Genomic DNA, 17,910 nt, shown 5'->3' on the forward strand with positions numbered 1-17,910 from the left:
CGGTGTGTCGTTTCCCTGATTTGTAGACAACCGTGAAGTCTAACTCTTGGAGCCGAAGACTCCAGCGCGCAAGCCGACCAGCTGGGTCTTTTAAATTAGCCAGCCAGCAAAGTGCATGATGATCATTGACAGCGGTGAAACACCGACCATACAAATATGGCCGAAATTTCAGGACGGCCCACACTAGTGCGAGGCATTCTTTTTCTGTAGTGGAATAGTTAGCCTCTGTCCTTGATAGCGTCCTGCTGGCGTAAGCAATCACTCTTTCGGTGCCGTCCTGCCGCTGTACAAGCACTGCGCCGAGGCCGACATTACTAGCGTCGGTATGAAGAATCGTAGGAGCGCCGTCATCAAAGTGTGCGAGCACGGGAGGCGTCTGCAGCCGTTTCCGCAGGTCGTGAAATGCCCGTTGCTGGTCTTCGCCCCACACGAAGGGGACATCTTCTCTGGTGAGATGTGTTAATGACCATGCGATGCGTGAAAACTTCGCAATAAAGTGTCGGTAGTAGGCGCAAAGGCCCAGAAAACGTCCCACGGCCTTTTTATCTGATGGCGTTGGGAAATTAGCAACGGCAGAGACTTTATCAGGGTCAAGTCGGACACCTTCACGACTAACAACGTGACCGAGAAATTGAAGTTCTTCAAAGCCAAAATGGCACTTTTCAGGTTTTAAAGTTAGACCAGCTGAGCGTATTGCTTCAAAGACCGACTTTAATCTCCGTAAGTGTTCCTCTAATGTGACGGAGAAAACAATCACGTCGTCGAGGTACACCAGACAGGTTTGCTATATCAGGCCTGAGAGTACCGTGTCCATTAGCCGTTGAAACGTTGCTGGCGCAGAACACAAACTGAAGGGGAACTGAAGTCCGTCGGGCGTCACAAAAGCGGTCTTCTTACGGTCTCTTTCATCAGCTTCTATTTGCCAGTAGCCGCTTTTCAAGTCCATCGACGAAAAGTAACGTGCGTTTCGTAGCCTGCCCAGTTAATCGTCGATACGCGGTAGCGGATAAACGTCTTTCTTTGTGATGCGGTTGAGTTTTCGATAGTCGACGCAAAAGCGCAGGTTGCCGCCCTTCTTTTTCACCAATACGACAGGCGATGCCCAAGGACTCTTAGATGGCCGAATAACCCGGTCCTCAAGCATCGTTTTCACTTGGGTTTGTACTGCCTCGCGCTCTTTCCGCGCTACACGATAAGGATTCCGCCGAATTGGCCTGGCGTCGGCTTCGCTGATAATACGGTGCTTAGTGAGCGGCGTCTGGCTGACTCGTGACGTTGATGAGAAGCAGCTCTTAAACTCATCGATGAGCTCAAGAAGGCTGTTGCGTTTGACGGGCGACAAGGTGGGACTGATGTCAACCACAGGGGCAGGTATAGCCACGGTGGACGTCGCGTGCTCCACTGAGAGGCAGTCTTGTACTAAGGTAAATTCGTCAAAGTAAGCAACAGCCGTGCCTTTAACAATGTGTCGACGTTCCCTGGTAAAATCCGTCAGCAGGAGTTCAGCACGTCCATCGTGTGCGTTAATTACGGCCCTGGCGATGGAAACACCTTAACTCAGTACCAGTGCGTCGATGTGTTGGGCGACGCCAGTCCCAGTGTTCAAGTTGTCGCAGATAACAGGTACGAGGGAACAGCTTCGCGGCGGAAGCGTGACGTCGTCGTCGGCGACACGTAAGCGGGGTCGCTGGTGTTCCGCGGGGTCGACGTCGTCTGAGCTCGTAGCAAATGTGACGACGAGGTCACGGACATTAATCACTGCACCGTACTCTCTCAAGAAATCCATCCCCAATATAAGTTCCTTGCAGCACTCAAAGAGAATGACGAGGGTGGCGACGAAGGTTGCGCCGGCGATTACTATTCTGGCTCTGCATTTTCCAATAGGCGTCATCAACTGCCCGCCGGCAGTTCTGATGTTGGGCCCAGTCCACGGCATCTTCACTTTTCTCAGCCTGTCGGCCAGCTTTTGACATATTATCGAAAAATCGAAAAATGGGAACCAGTATCGACGAGAGCGGCCACTTGGTGGCCGTCAATGCAAACGGCAAGATCGGCGCTGACGGCGTCGGTTACAGGGGGTGTCGTTAGAGTCGTCGGAGTTTTATTAGAGTCGTCGGTTCTTGCTGATGGGGGCTCTTGCAAAGTTACATGGTTTGCAACCTCCCCCCCGGAGGTCGCTGCTTCTATAGTTTCCCCGGCGCGGGCTAGGGGACCTGCCCCTAGAGGCGTCAGGAAAATAGCGACTGGTCGGTGTGGTGTAACGAGCCGGAGAAGGGGAACGCGATCGAGGCGTCGCTGAATCTTCCGGCCGAGAGTTTGTAGTATTTTCGTCGCAGGTACGTGCAGCATCAAACACAGGGTAATTGCAGTTGGGAAACCTTGGATACCCATCTGCGCGGTAGTGGCACGCGCGGTAAACATGTCCTGCTTCGCCGCAATGAAAGCATAGCGGCCGGCGGTCAGCGGTGCGCCACAAATCGGTCTTTCGAATCGGGTAGCCGGCAGGGGATTCGCCGTAAGACCGAGGCGCAGCGATCGGCTGGCGGCGATACAGCATAGCTGGCGGCGGCTGTTACTGTCGAAAATAGGGCGTCGGGGGTGGCGGTGATGGCTGCGTCGTAGTGGTTGACGGTGTCAGCAGCACCGAAGTGGCGGGAGGTGGACGACAGACAGCTTCCGCGTAGGTTAATCGTCGCGGCACCGCCTGGCGGTCGGGCGACGAAAAGGCCTGTTGAACTTCCTCCCGAACGATATCAGCGACAGAAGCCACAGCTGGTGTCATAGGGGAAATCCCGAGCTGCCGGATCTCCTCTGGCACAATCTCTCGGATGACTTCACGCAGAGACGTGCCGCAGCTCTCAAGTAGAATTGAAGCATTCACCGGTGAGTTCTTTCGATCATAGTGGCGGTACCGTTGCTGTAGTGCCCGTGTTATAGCGGTAGCCTCCTTGGTAAATTCGGCCACTGTCGTCGGTGGGTTCCTCACGAGTCCGGCAAACAGTTCCTCCTTCACTCCGCGCAAGAGATAGCGTAACTTCTTTTCTTCGGCCATCTCAGCGTCTGCTCTGCGGAAAAGGCGGGTCATATCTTCTGCAAACATGGCGACGCTCTCGTTTGGTTTTGAATACGCGATTCGAGCAGGAGCTGCGCGTTCTCTTCTGTCGCTACTAGTGAATGTTTCTAGCAGGTGGGTGCGGAAGGCATCCCATGTGGTCAAACTTTCTCCCGGTTCAGAAACCACGTTCGCGCGCTGTCTTGAAGCGCAATATAGACATTAGCCAGCTTTTGCTGGGAGCCCCAGTCATTATAACTGGCGACACGCTCAAATTGCTCCAGCCAATCATGGGCATCTTCAAAACCGTCACCATGGAAACTTTCTGGGATCTTAGGATTCTGTAGCGTCACCTGCGATGGAGTTGCAGTAGCCATGGCTGAAGTAGGTAGACGCTTTCCTGCAGGATCCTGCAAAGTGTTGAACTCGGGCGTCAGGCCTAGCAGGCGGTGACTGTACCGGTGAACAGGAGTTTCGACGAAGGCAGGTGATTCCGTGTTCGATGTATGGCTCCGCGAAGTGGTGCCGAGCATGAGGCAATCCTACCCCGCACCTCCACCAGTGTCACAGCCTAGTAGGAGTCGGGAAAGCCGGTGTCGAGGACGTGTAAAAGCACTTTAACAGCACAGTCAACGTAACGTCCTTGTCGTCTCTGTTTTTCTAATCGTGCGCTACTTCAGCGTCGTTTTCATCGCCTGCACATACCCGCGGCGACCATAGAGGATGTGGCAATATGCATTCATCATTCATAGCCACAGCACATCCGTCAGAAAACATTCCATGAGTAGACAACTGACCAACACCATTGCCGATCGAGGCGACCGCCGATCCGCGCATTCACGGATAGAAATAACGGCCGCATGGAAAACAACACCGTGACAACAACATAAAACAAAAAGCAAGATACGGCAACAAAAAAAAAAGAGATTGTAGCTTGAAAATGGAGTGTGCTGAAAAGAAAAAAAAACAACAATGCAAAATAGTATAGAAAGAAACTAGCGCCATGAAACGTTAAAACGCCTCCTCGGGGAAGCAAAAGTTAAAAAAACATTGTAAAACACTGTAAAAATCTGAGGCACCAAAAAGGCAGCGCATGTGTAAGAAACAACTCTAGAAGGAGGAAAGAAAGTGACAAAAGAAAACGAAGCGAGCACTCAGAGAAGGTGGTGCACTGCATCCCTTGGTGTTGTAGATAATCGAGCTCTTTCATCGAGAGCGTCCCACAGCAGGCGCTGACGCAACTACATATATATAGCGCCCAGCTGTTCAACACACGACGCTGCATGTGAGCCCTTTCTGACACCATCTCAAGGAAAGAGCTAGATTATCTGCAACACTAAGTGATCCAGTGCAGCTTCTCTGACTACTGAGTGTGGGACACATGGTGCTGGTGTCACTCTTGTCTTCATCATCATCAGCCTGTTTCATGTCCACTGCAGAACGAAGGTCCTGCGACATCCAATTACCCCTCCCTGCGTCAACCAATTCCAACTAGCGTCCGCGAATTTCCTAATTTGATCGCTCCACCTAGTCTTCTGCCGTCCTCGACTGCGTTTCCCTTCTCTTGGTACCCATTCTGCAACCCCAATGGTCCAACGGTTATCTAACCGGCGCATTAAATGCCCTGCCCAGCTCCAGTTTTTCTCTTGATGTCAATCAAAATATCGTCTATACGCGTTTGCTCTCTGATCCAAACCGCTATCTTTCTGTCTCTTAACGTTATGCCTAGCAATCTTCGTTCCATCACTCTTTGCGCGGTCGTTAACTTGTTCTCAAGCGTCTTCGTCGGTCTCCAAGTCTGCCCCATATGTCAGCACTGGTAAAATTCACTGATTGTACGCCTTCTTTTCAATGATAATGGTAAGCTTCCAGTCAGGAGATGACAATATCTGCCGTATGCGATCCAACGCATTTTTATTCTTCAATGATTTTCCTTCTCATGATCAGGGTCCCCTGTGATTAATTGACCTAGGTAAACGTACTCCTTCACACACTCTAGAGCATGATTGGCGATCTTGAACTCTTCTTCCCTTGCCCGGCTAGTGATCATTATCTTTGTCTTCTGTATATTAATCTTCAAGCCCCCTATTACACTCTCTTTGTTAAGGTCTACAATAATTTGTTCTAACTCGTCTGGATGGTTGCTGAATAGAACAATGGCATCGGCAAACCGAAGGTTGCTGAGATATTCGCCATCGACCTTCACTCCTAAGCCTTCCCAGTTTATTAGCTTGAGTACTTCTTTCAAGCACGCAGTGAATAGCATCGGAGAGCTTTTGTCTCCCTGTCTGACCCCTTTCTTTATAGGTATCTTCCTACTTTTGTTGCGTAGAATTAAGGTAGCTGTGGGACCTCTGTAGATATTTTCCAAGGTATTTACGTAAGCTTTCTGTACTCCTTCATTACGTAATGCCTCTATGACTGCTGGTATCTCTACTGAATCAAATGCCTTTTTCGTAATCTATGAAAGCCACATGGGCTTATTATACGCTGCGGATTTCTCGATTACCTGATTAATGACATGGATGCGATCCATTGGTAGAGCATCCCTTCCTGAAACCTGCCTTTTCCCTTGGTTAACAAAAGTCAACTGTTGCTCTTATTGTATTAGATATTATTTTGGTAAATATTTTATATAATACTGGGAGTGAGCTTATGGGCCTATAATTTTTGAACTCATAAACGTCTCCCTTTTTGTGGATTAATAATATTTTTGCATTCTTCCAGTTTTCTGGGACCCTTTCAGTCGATAGACACTTCGTGTAAATAGTCGCCAGTTTTCCAAGCATTGTTTCCTCCATCTTTGATTAAATCGACTGTTATTCCATCTTCTCCTGCCTCTCTTCCTCGTTTCACGTCTTGCAAGGCCCTTCTGACCTCATCGATAGTTATAGGAGTATCTATGTCCTGTTTATTACTGTTTGTAATGGAGGTATCCTGACTCCTCTGGGTATTGTACATGTCAGTATAGAATTCTTCCGCTTCTTTTACTATATCCTCGAGATTGTTGATGATATTACCCTGCTTATCTTGCAGTGCATACATCTTGGTTTGTCCTATGCCGAGTTTCTTTCTCACTGATTTCAGGATGCGTCCATTTCTTACGGCTTCTTCAGTCTTTGTCACGCTATAGTTTCGGATATCACTTATTTTCCCCTTAATGGCAGTTGCGCGAATTCTATCTAACGTCTTGAGTTGGACCCTTTTATTCTTTGTCGTTTCTTTATTAGGTCCTTTGTTACTTGGGAGAGCTTGCGTACTGGTTGCTTTTGTGCTTTGCCTTGCCTCCCACTTCAAATGCTGCCTCCGGAGCTAGCCTAGTTACGGTTCCATTCAGGATCTCTATGTCATCTTCATCTCTCTGTTCTGAGGCTGCATATTTGTTTGCAAGTGCCAGCCTGAATTTGTCTGCTTTTACCCTTACTGCCTCTAGGTTGACTTGTTTCTTCTTGACGAATTTTGCGCTTTCTCTCTTCGAATTGAGGTGAATCCTAGCCCTCACTAACATATGATAACTGCACTTTACCCTACCTATCACTTCTAAATCCTGCACTATATTGGGATCAGTAGAAGGTATGAAATCCATTTCATTTCTTGTTTTACCATCAGGGATTTTCTAGGTCCACTTTCTGTTGCTACGCTTTCTGAAAAAGGTGTTCATTATTCGAAGCTTATTACTTTCTGCAAATTTTTCCAGCATCTCTGCTCTAGCGTTCCTAGAATCAACGCAGTAGTTGCCAATTGCTAGTTCACAAGCCTGCTTCTGCCCACTTTTGCATTGAAGTCGCCCATTACTACCGTACACTGAGTTTGCACTTTTCTCATAGCTAATTCAACATCTTCATAAAACTGGTCTACTTCATCATCTTGACTGGATGTTGGAGCGTAGGCTTGTACTACCTTTAATTTATACCTCTTATTAAGTTTGATTACGACTACAGCAACCCTCTCATTAACGCTGTAAAATTCGTCAATGTTGCTCACTATGTCTTTATGGATTAGGAATCCTACCCCGTATTCCTTCTTATCATAGAGACCTCTATAGCAGAGGACATGGCCGTTATTTAACAATGTGTGAGCCTTACCAGTTCTTCCAATCTCACTAAGGCCGATGATACCCGAAACAATGTCTGACAGTAATTCAAAGAAACCTGCTAAGCTACAGCCCCACTCGACAGAATTCGGCAATCAAAGGTTGACAGGGTCAGTTTCCATAGGCGGCCTGCCCGGACCCAGAGATTCTTAGCACCTTCTGTTATGTTACAGGTCTGACTGCCGCCTTGGTCAGATGCTCCGCAGGTGCTAGGGACTGAGGGCCATGGGTTAAATGTAGGAATCATTTGGGAGGTTGTTGTACGGCCCAGTGTATGAGTATACTGCAAAGCGCAGGACGATTTCACACACTGCTGTATCGGCCAATTACCGCACACGAAAGGACGGGGGTTGGCTCGGCGAAGAGGGGACGCGGGAGACACCCACGCATGGAAATAAATGCGGCTTAGTGCTTGCGCCGTGGAAGAGCCGCCAAATGCACACGCTCGCTCGGAACAAATGCGAAGGCGGTTCGAACTGAATGGGAAGTGTTCGAGGATACCAACTTGAAGATAGGTTGGAGTGTGCTTGAAGCCAACGCTACCGCTTGACACCCCCGGGCTTCCCAGATATCTCATTGACATTCTCCACTGCTTCTGAGGGTTGTTTGTGGACCTCGCCGCCAGTCGGGGAAGCGTAGTCGCAAAAATTTGGCGACGCGACACACGGCCACCTGGTTTCAGTGTCCCTGTTCGGCATCCGCGGCGCGACTTTTGAGAATGCCTTTAGAAAGCGGCGGCATCTTTACGACGACTCGGGTGGCTGCGACCAATGGATGTTTTCGGGTGGGATCGTCATCGGGTCCCACTTACGTTGTCCGGGGCGTTCGAGCGACCCGGCCCACATCTGGCCGGGATGACCGAGTTTTCTTAGCGCACTGTCAAGCACATGATTTATCAATAGCCGTGGCTTCGTGAGAACATTCTCGCAGCTGGCGTGGCAGCTGTTTGGAGGAAATGTTTAGCCCGCGGGCTTAGAGAAAGGGTAATGACAAGGGCAATTTATGGTTACATGCGCGAGCTCGAGCTTGGCCTCCGGTGCCGGCGTATATCAAGACCAATACTCGGCGTCTGACGTAAGGGAGAGTGAGATGAGACGCGTCTATCAGTGAACCTTTCCCTTGCGTGTTGTAGACGGTGCCACTGTTTTGACCAATGCCGCGTCCATCACGAAAGTTTTGGTGCTGTGGGTTGCAATGGTGTGAACCCGCATGTGTGATTGGCCGGTCTATGACTTTTTTGTGCAACTGATGGTTTAAAAAGTCATGTTTTGCCTGTGTGAAGAGAGCGGGGGTTCGGATTTGGCCGGACAGACACCTTGGCGTTCGGATAAAGCGTCTCTCTACCGGACAACGGCTCTTCCTTCGCGCTGCCACCGTGCACTCGAGTCATCGAAGAGCACCTTAAACACCTTCCCTCCTTAACTGGTGTGGAAGCTAGCAGACAATAAAAGGAAAAGAAAATTTGCTGTACTCTTCCTTGTTTTCTCAATTTCTTTCCTCTTTCTAGAGTTCTTACGCATGAGCTGTCTTTTTGGTGCATCGGGTGTTTTTTTAATAAGCTTTTACCACCTGTTTTAACTTTTCCCCGAGGAAGCGTTTTAGAGCTTCCGGCAGCTATAGTTTCTTTTTTACACACTTCTTGCATTATAATTTCTTTTCTGTTTTTACCGCTTTGACATTCTCCTCTTTTCAGCTACAACCTGTTTTTTGTTGTCGTTTTTTGTGTGTTAAAAAAAAATTAAGGGGTTTTACGTGCCAAAACCACTTTCTGATTATGAGGCACGCCGTAGTGGAGGACTACGGAAATTTCGACCACCTGGGGTTCTTTAACGTGCACCTAAATCTAAGTACACGGGTGTTTTCGCATTTCGCCCCCATCGAAAGGCGGCCGCCGTGGCCGGGATCCGATCCCGCGACCTCGTGCTCAGCAGCGCAACACCATAGCCACTGAGTTTTTTGTGTGTTGTTTCATATGGTTGTCACGGCGTTGTTTTCCACGTGGGCGCCATTATTACCGGTGAGTGTGCGGCTCGGGCGTCATCCCGATGCGCAATGGTTTCGTCAGTTACCCATACATCTAATGTTTCCTGGCGCATGCGCTGTGGCTATGAATGATGAATGCATATAGACGGCTTTTCTTTCTTAACAGCTTTTCCTCATCCTTTTTGCTGTCCGTGTTTTGTTTGCGCATTACCTGCCTTAATGTGTCGCCGCACCAGCTAGCTCGGATACAGGCCCTAGTTCTCTATATTATAATTTGCGGGAATGAGCGCCATGCCCTCTCGACGTAGCACTCACTCTGTAATAAGACGCAGCAGCGCGCATCACTGCACTGTGCACGGTCGTCCCGTGGTAAGGCTGCTGAAGCGCTCTTTGCACCGCGTCGGGCGGAGTCAACTTCGCGCCCAATGCCGATCGGCTCGTTCTTGTTGTTTGTACGCCCTGCACAACGCTTCATTCGCCAATGGTAGCAAGATATTGCAAAAGGTAAAGGAACTTACAGCTCTCGGTGATCAGACGCCACCTGTGCCCTTGCATTCTGAAACATCCTGGAATATAGAAATGTGGAGACAAAACAAACGATACCGGTTATAAGTGACATCTCGGGTTTGGAATAGGAAAATTCTTCAGTGATCATGACATAAATCGCTGCACTACATAACAACACACATTAGCCTGGGAGCTTCCCTACAGAGAAACGCCGAAGCAATGTAAGCAGAATTGTCGAAGCCGAAAATTGGCCCACGTACAGTCGCGATCAATTTGAAGGTGATCGCTCGAACGGCGACCGAAACTAGGAGCAGCGCCACGTTACGTCATCACCGTCAGTCAAGAGGGAAACATCAGATAGCTTCCCTCTTTCTCTTTTGCTGTTCCCTGAGCAGGTGTCACTCCCGTCTAGAAATTGGCAGCTTTTCGTCGCCCTTCACGAGATAACCTGCGAATTCATTTCGATTGCCTTATCATCTATTGCACAAAGGCGTCATTGTTAGCCAATGTATGCATGAGGCAGGGACGCGCACACATCATTGCCATGAAACGGTAACAAACACAAAAATGTGGCGAGTTATTCTTAGGGGTGACGGTTGCAGCCTGTACGAGCGTAAAAGGGGTAGAAGGCAGCGCAATTTTTATCTTCGCAGTTCCGAAATCGGCCGCTATGCTGCTTGGAAGGCCCGCCGGTCGCAGCTCGAGCGATCACCTTCAAATTGATCGCGACTGTACGTCAGCAGTTGTTCGAATGCAAAACAGCGGAGTGCTTGGCTATCGTGAAACCTAGCGAAAGGCAAGAAGCGCGCAGCTGTATAGCGTACTGCATGACAAACCAGACACCACACGTGGCACATTGCAGTTGGTCGTATATGTTGGCGGTGCTCTTTCATTTTTCTTGGCTGCACAAAAACTACGCACTTCACTATTGACACTTGGAAAACTGGATGTAGTGCGCTGTCGATCGCGTGAAAAAAAGTTCCGTCTCGATATACACCAAGTGCACATCAGATGGAAGGTGAGAGCTTAGGACCTGCTTAAAGCTGCTATAAATGGCTTCTTTCTTTTCTTTTCTTTATTTTATTTTTACTTTCATTTTTTTTTCATTCATTCTTTTTGTTCACGCACGTTGCGCTGACCCAGTGGTTTCCTTATCGGCGGTGTCCGATATGTAAAATATAAACCTTTATGTGAGATTAAAGCGTTATTTGCAATAAATTACTTCTTCTAAGTTAATGACTGTTATTTACTTGGTGGTGCTGAGTTGCTGAGAATAATTAAAACAAAACGAAGCTAGACAAAGTATTTTTCTGTGAGGCTGCAATAGAAAATACAGTAGGCAGGAAAAGTTGACTGGACACTTAATTGCTTGTCATTTGCTGCCACTTCGTAAAATTGGCTGCTTTCACCATTATGTGTTACCCTTTCAGTGAGCCATTGCTGACACATCGGTGTGATAGCAGTCACCGCTATTTGATCATGGTAACCATCCCTCAGATAAGGGCATAGAAAACTTTACGAAAAAGGTCATGCACCGGTTTCTTTTTTTTATCAAGTGGCTTCTGCTACCCGTTAACAAGATGAACTGCCGTTCAAGTCTTGCTTGTAAGATCGATTATTCGAATGCCTGTACAGTAGACTCCCGTTAATTTGACCCTTTCGGGGCCGGAAGTTGAAGTCGAACTATGAAAATGTCGAATTAACGAATATAAAAAAAAATGACGAAGTGTAAATCGTTTTTTTATTGCTTGAGCAAGTCTTTAACATAGTGAAAGAAAAAATGCACGCCGACCAAACATATTTTCGCGATGCAGAACAGGACGTGCAGACAAGAGACAATGACGAAGAAGTGTTGTTGTTGCTGAGGCGCTTCGGCTTCGGCCACCATGGCATTAAGAAGAGGAAGCGAAGGGGAAGGAAGCGAAGCGAAGGGGCGGGACAGTGCCCGCTCGGAGTCGCTCGGATCGCAACAGTGAACTTTCGGGGTTTTGGCTAAGTGTCGGGCGGATTTAGTCCAGCTTTGTAGATACCAAGCAGGGTTTTAAGATAAATTTACATTGTCTGCTACGGCGATAGAGCCACAAATGTCTAAATGTTCTCCAGGGGACGGCTCGGGGCGATCTCCGCCCTGGTCGGCCTCGCTACCACCTGATAAAATGCCTCTTGAAGCTTTCTTTCGTAGTGGGGTGAGCAGCATTCCTGTGGCGCTGGTGCCTCTGCATGGAGAAGCCATCCGGCTCAACAACCCGAAGGCAGTGCAGGCGGAACTTCAGGCGGCAACGCATCACTACTTGCACATCACTGATGTGCCACAGTTTGGCAGAGGTGGGGTTGTTTGCCGTTCGCCAGACCAGGCGTGTGTGTACGACTTACTTAAGTGCTCATCATTTGGATCGATGCAAGTGAGTGCATTCATTCCCCCGCATCTTGCCTGCACTAAGGGAATAGTTCGTGGTGTAGACTCCTCCTTAAGCCCGACAGAGACCCTAGAAAAGCTCTCCGCGGCGGGAGTAATTGCTGTTTACCGGTGCAACAGAATGGTGGACAATACACGCGTCCCTACTGAGTCAGTAATTGCCACGTTTGCAGGTACGTCTTGCCCTACAGAGATAAAAGTCTGGCCTCTAATATTCAGAGTGGACCCGCTTGCCTCGCGTCCATTACAATGTCGAAATTGTTGGCGCTATGGTCACAGCATGGGTGGTTGCAAATCCAGCCTTCGTTGTTGCGTCTGCGGCGGGAGCCATTCCGCTAGTAATTGCTCGGCCGAGTCAGACGCTTGCTGCCTCTGCGGTGGAGCCCACAAAGCTGATTACTCAAACTGCCCTGCGAGAACTCAAGAAGTCCAAATAATGGAGGTTATGGACAAAAGGCGCTGCTCACGTCAAGAGGCAATTGCGGCGGTAAAATAGCCCATGGTTATGCGAGTGTGACAGCACGAACCCAAGCTGTCGTTGATGGAAGCCTGTCAGTGGTAATCGCACAAGCTATTGAAAAGTCTATGGCTAAAATTATGGAGCGCATAGTAGAAAGCGTCACGGAATGCTTCAATGGACTGGTTACCTCAAGGTTAGAAAAATTATTACCGAGTGTTACTGCCCTGCCATCATGCTCTGATATGAATGCTTGTTTAACCCACTCTCAGGAAAATGGAGCAATTGCGTCCGCAACCCATATAGAGCATGTCAGGTCTGTCGCAGGTACCTCAACCAAGGCAACTAATAGCCCAGACAACCCTGATTATCCAGATACCTCAAATATGGAAATTGACGTGAGGGCACATAAAAGGAGGTGTTCTCCCCTTGAGGCTACCACTTCAGACTCAGTTAGTAAATCCAAGAAAATCCTCCCTGAAGTAAACCCGAAAGGTAATATATTGGAGGAGGCTGTGGCCTCTGTGGTGCTCTCATCACTGGAAGGTAGATGAGGGTATTGCAGTGGAACAGCAGATCAGTATTCGCTGCTTCTACAGATTTAAACGTTCTATCGTCTCAAATTTCTCCAGATGTAATTTTACTGCAAGAAACCTGGTTATCCCCTGAAAAACAATTTTCTCTGCGCAATTTTAGGTCGTTTCGCCTAGATCGCCCATCGAGAGGTGGGGGACTGTTAATTATGGTCTCAAGCAAGTTTTGCCCCAGGGTAAATATATCATTCCAGCTGATGTCTCCAGAGTGTGAAATTTTAGCAGTAGAAATTACTCTCCCTGGCAGTAGGCCTTTCTCATTAGTCAATATATACTTTCCCTCGGGTGTGCAGGATACACACCCACTGGACTCGGTTATAGCGAAATGCGGTAAAGATATAATTTTGGCAGGTGACTTCAACCCTCATCATGTATCATGGGGATCCAGGACAGACCCGTGCGGAAAGCGTCTATGGGACTGGGCAATCACAAATAACTTTTCGTGTCAAAATTCGGGATCAGTTACGTTTCTTCGCGGACACTTCAGATCTGTGCTGGATCTTACATTTTCAGGTCCAGGTATTCCCACATCCGCATGGGAAACGGTGAATGTCGGGACGACAAGCGATCATTTGCCTGTTGTGTTTGAAGTGGTAGGTCCGCAGTCCACCGTGCAGGCTCGAATCCACTCTTTTGTGGATTACCGTACATTTAAAAATTGCTTGCGGACTACTTTCAAATCAATGGAAAATTCTCCATTGAAAGCCGAGGGTATTTGCTCAATAATTGATACTTCGCGCAAAAGATCAGAGTTCCAGTTAAAGGCATGTAAAAGCACTGCTGCTACAAATTGGTGGAATGACGATTGCTCGCGGAACTACAAGCGACGCAAGGCTGCATGGAAACAACTCATGCATAACCAATCTCCGAAAAACTGGAAAAACTATAAATTTATTGCTGGAACATTTAAAAGAACGGTAGGTAAGGCAAAAGACGATTACAATGTCCGACATTTCGAATTCCTTTCGAGAGCAAATAATAAGCGTGCATTATTTCGGTTTTTAAGATCCCAAAAAATGATTGCACGCCCCTTGAACTGGGAGTCGGTAGTTTTAATCACAAGTGAAAAAGCTGACTCCCTAAATGCAATCGCGCAAGGGTTAGAGACCCGCTTCGCTACCTCTCTTCCCTTCTCTCCTTACGCACAGGGCACTTTAAAAAATTTCGAAGAGTTTTCCATGGCAGAATTGTCCCAAGCCGTTTCCTGTTTACCAGCAGCAGCCCCAGGTACCGATGGGGTCACTACCAAGATGATTAAACTTCTCTTTGAAGTCGCTCCCAACGGCTTGTTAGATACCATAAATTACTCAGTGCAATATGCATGGTTCTCTCCTGTGTGGAGAATTGCGAAGGTGATTCCTCTGCTGAAAGACCAAACCAAAGGGTATGTCTTAGACAATATTCGGCCTATTTCTCTAACATCAAATGTCGTAAAATTAATAGAAAGATTATTAACCGCACGTATGGTTCAGTTTGTGACCACAAGAGAATTATTGAGCCCCTGCCAAATTGGATTTAGACCAGAGATGTCCATTTGGTGCGCACATATCGACCTAGAAAGCCGAATTCAGTTGGCTCGTTACCAAAAACAATATGCTGCCCTAGTCACATTAGACATTTCTAAAGCATACGATAGTGTGGAATACACTTTATTAATAAAGAGGATGCAGGATATTGGATTGCCAGACTACTTCGTGACGTGGACTGCAGAGTTCTTGCAGGGCAGGGAGTTTTACTGTGCACAAAGCGGAATTTCATGGGGAAAATTCAGACAAACACGCGGGGTTCCTCAAGGGGCAGTTTTGTCCCCGCTGCTGTTTAACATCCTACTCAGCTCCATTCTTCATCATCAAAATGTAAGCACGTACGTTTACGCTGATGATATAGCGTTTTTTGCATCAGCAAGTGATATTCAGTCACTGTACGAATGCTTACAGGAATACTTATGCGAGCTAGAAGCATGGCTGGACAATATTCGCTTGTCCCTTAATGTGAATAAGAGTGCCGTTCTTGTCTTTCCCCTACAAGACCCAGTTACTATATCCCTTTCATACCGTCACTCCACTATCCCACAAGTGGAAAAGGTCAAGTACCTTGGAATTATTTATGATGGTAATCTTGATTGGCGTCAGCATATTGAACATATAACTTCAAAAGCTTCTCGTGCAATGGGGATATTACGAAGGATAAGTAATTATCGATAGGGCATGCGCAGAGACACACTCATAATGATTTACCGCATGTATATTCGACCTATACTAGAGTTCGGTTGTGTGTTATTCTCCGGCGCCGCGGCTTACAAGCTACGCCCACTAGTTTTGCTGGAACGGGAAGCGCTTCGCTTATGTCTGGGGCTACCAAAGTTTGTAGCCAACGCTGTGCTCTACAAGGAAGCACGATTACCTTCCCTTGAAATGAGATTTAAGATACTTGCCGTTCAAACATTTATAAGGCTCTATGAATCCCCACTAAGAAGATCCCAGTCCATCTTCATCAAACAACGAGTCCAATTTTTTGGAGTCAGATGGCCACGGTTTCACACGCCACATGTCATTGTATCGCAATCGTTATTGAACCCGTTAGACGTAAATATAAATGATATAATCACGGAAAACAGCATCTCAAATTCACTAGTTATTACTTATGATGACCTATACCCAAATAATGCAAAGCAGCTTCCTTCGCATATTCTTAACGGCTTACTCCAGGATCACTTGAATCAACTCCATACTAACGTAATAATAGCAACGGATGCTTCGCAGAGTGAAGAAAAGGCAGGAGTTGGAATCTTCTCATCATCATTGGACTGGTCTTTTTCTATTCGGCTTCCCGACTTCACTCCAATATACCTAGCGGAATTCCTAGCTGTTGTCCTAGCTTTACGAAAGCTACAATCTTTCAGGTCAACGGCGGTAATAATCACAGATTCTTTGTCGCTGTGCACCTCACTTACTGCTCCCGGCGAGAGACACACATATTGAAAACTTTGTACTCACTGGCTCCAAGTCATTTGAGAAGTTTACGATTGATATGGGTACCTGGGCACAAAGGCATATTTATGAATGAGGTGGCAGACAGCTTGGCCAAGGCTTCTATCAGCGGCCCAGTGCTTCCCCTTCTTCCAACGATGGGCTTTATCACGTCCGCCAGGTTCAGAAAATACATCCTTTTAACATCTCAATCGAACCTCAAATCATCCTTGGAACTACGCCACTTACAATTCCCTTGGAGCAGGAAGTTTTGCAAAACAAGACAAACTGAAGTTACATTAACGAGACTACGTTGTCGAGTCCCATCTCTAAATTTTTACATGCACCGATCTGGTCTGGCAATATCCCCATTGTGCCATTTTTGCAATGCATTAGAGACGATTGATCACTACCTACTGAAATGCCGGCGTTTCTCCTCCATGAGAAAAATGACATTAGAAATTACAGTGCGACAGCTTGGCCTGCCATTGAACACTCCGGTACTACTGTCTTTCGGAGCGTCTGTGCTTGGGCACTCACACAGGAATGTGTGCTTCGCCTTAGAAAAATTTATTATTGAATCAAACCGATTTCATTGATGACCGTATTATTCTATTCATTCCTCCTCTATTGCCTCATTGATATATTATAGATAATTATTTTTTTCCTCTACGTAGCATGACAATCTACTGAACCGTTTCGATTTTCCCTCGCCTAAATTCATGTAACAAAATTTTAGATTTTTACCTCCATTTTCTGAACACATAAGCAAAGTCTGCCCGACTCTTGGCCAATCCCCGCGAGTGGGTAAGCGCCAATCTCATCAAGGACATCATCATCATCATCATGTTCTAGCGTCAGCTGGTGCCTGCAGCATTCACCTTGCATAAACAGCATTCGTCCTTGTCTCCACCTCCCAACATTTTGGTGGACGTGCGGGATACCAACACGAAGCTCTGCAGCAGTCACCACGTGAGCCCTGACACGATGATCAACAGCCTAAGCGCCACAATGACCGACCCCCCACCTCCAGTGCCGCAGACTCTGACCTTCATTGTGTTGTCCCAGCCACGAAACCAAGGAACCTTCAATGGCATCGATGGTACGGACTTTGAAGACTGGATTTCTTGGTGCGAGCATGGAAGCGAAAATAATCGGTGGGATTCAACGCTAATGTTAGCGAATAGGATATTCTACCTCCGAGACACTGCGCTAACATGGTTCAAGACCTACGAAGACAACATAACGAGTTGGGACGTCTGCAAGCAAAAGCTTCTACACCTCTTTGGAAAGCCATTTGGCCATCAGCTGGCAGCGAAGAAGGAGCTATCGACCCGTGCCCAAACGTCAACAGAATCTTAGGTGGCATATATTCATGATGTCCTCGCGCTCTGTCCTAAAGCAGACAAAGACATTAACGAGACCGACAAGATTGGCCACATCTTGAAGGTCATAGCATATGACGCATTCAACCTGCTTATCTGCAAGAACTATGACTCGGTGGACACGATCATCAAAGAATGTCGCAATTTCGGACTGAGAAAGAGTTGCCGCATTACGCGGCAGTTCAACAGGCTACCTAATACAGCTTCGACATCATCGTGTAACAGCCACGTGAACCTCCTCTGTCTGGACAAGAAAATTTGACGCGGTTAATTCGTCGCCAACTCGAAGTCATGTCTCCCGCCGTTCCTCGTTAGCATTGTCCAGACAACGCATGTTCAGTGTCGCTTATACAGGCCGTTGTCAGAAAAGAGATGGCAAATTTAGGCCTCCCGTCTCTCTGCCCCATTCGCGATGCCGCTATCAGTCAGGACCGGCCCCGCCCAACTATCGCTTC

At 47.5% G+C, this 17,910-nt stretch overlaps 1 protein-coding gene across 5 annotated transcripts in view; it reads right to left on the reverse strand.

The window, feature by feature from the left end:
* LOC140218490 (uncharacterized) overlaps positions 1-17,910 on the reverse strand; it is an 86,536-nt gene that overhangs the window by 22,856 nt on the left and 45,770 nt on the right. For all 5 annotated transcript variants that reach the window (XM_072288222.1, XM_072288220.1, XM_072288224.1 and 2 more), the window contains exon 5: positions 9,647-9,694. In XM_072288222.1, coding sequence (XP_072144323.1) covers positions 9,647-9,694 — 48 coding nt within the window. The remainder of the gene's footprint in view (positions 1-9,646; positions 9,695-17,910) is intronic.

This window comes from Dermacentor andersoni, chromosome 5, assembly GCF_023375885.2.
Source record: "Dermacentor andersoni chromosome 5, qqDerAnde1_hic_scaffold, whole genome shotgun sequence".
Taxonomy (NCBI): domain Eukaryota; kingdom Metazoa; phylum Arthropoda; class Arachnida; order Ixodida; family Ixodidae; genus Dermacentor; species Dermacentor andersoni.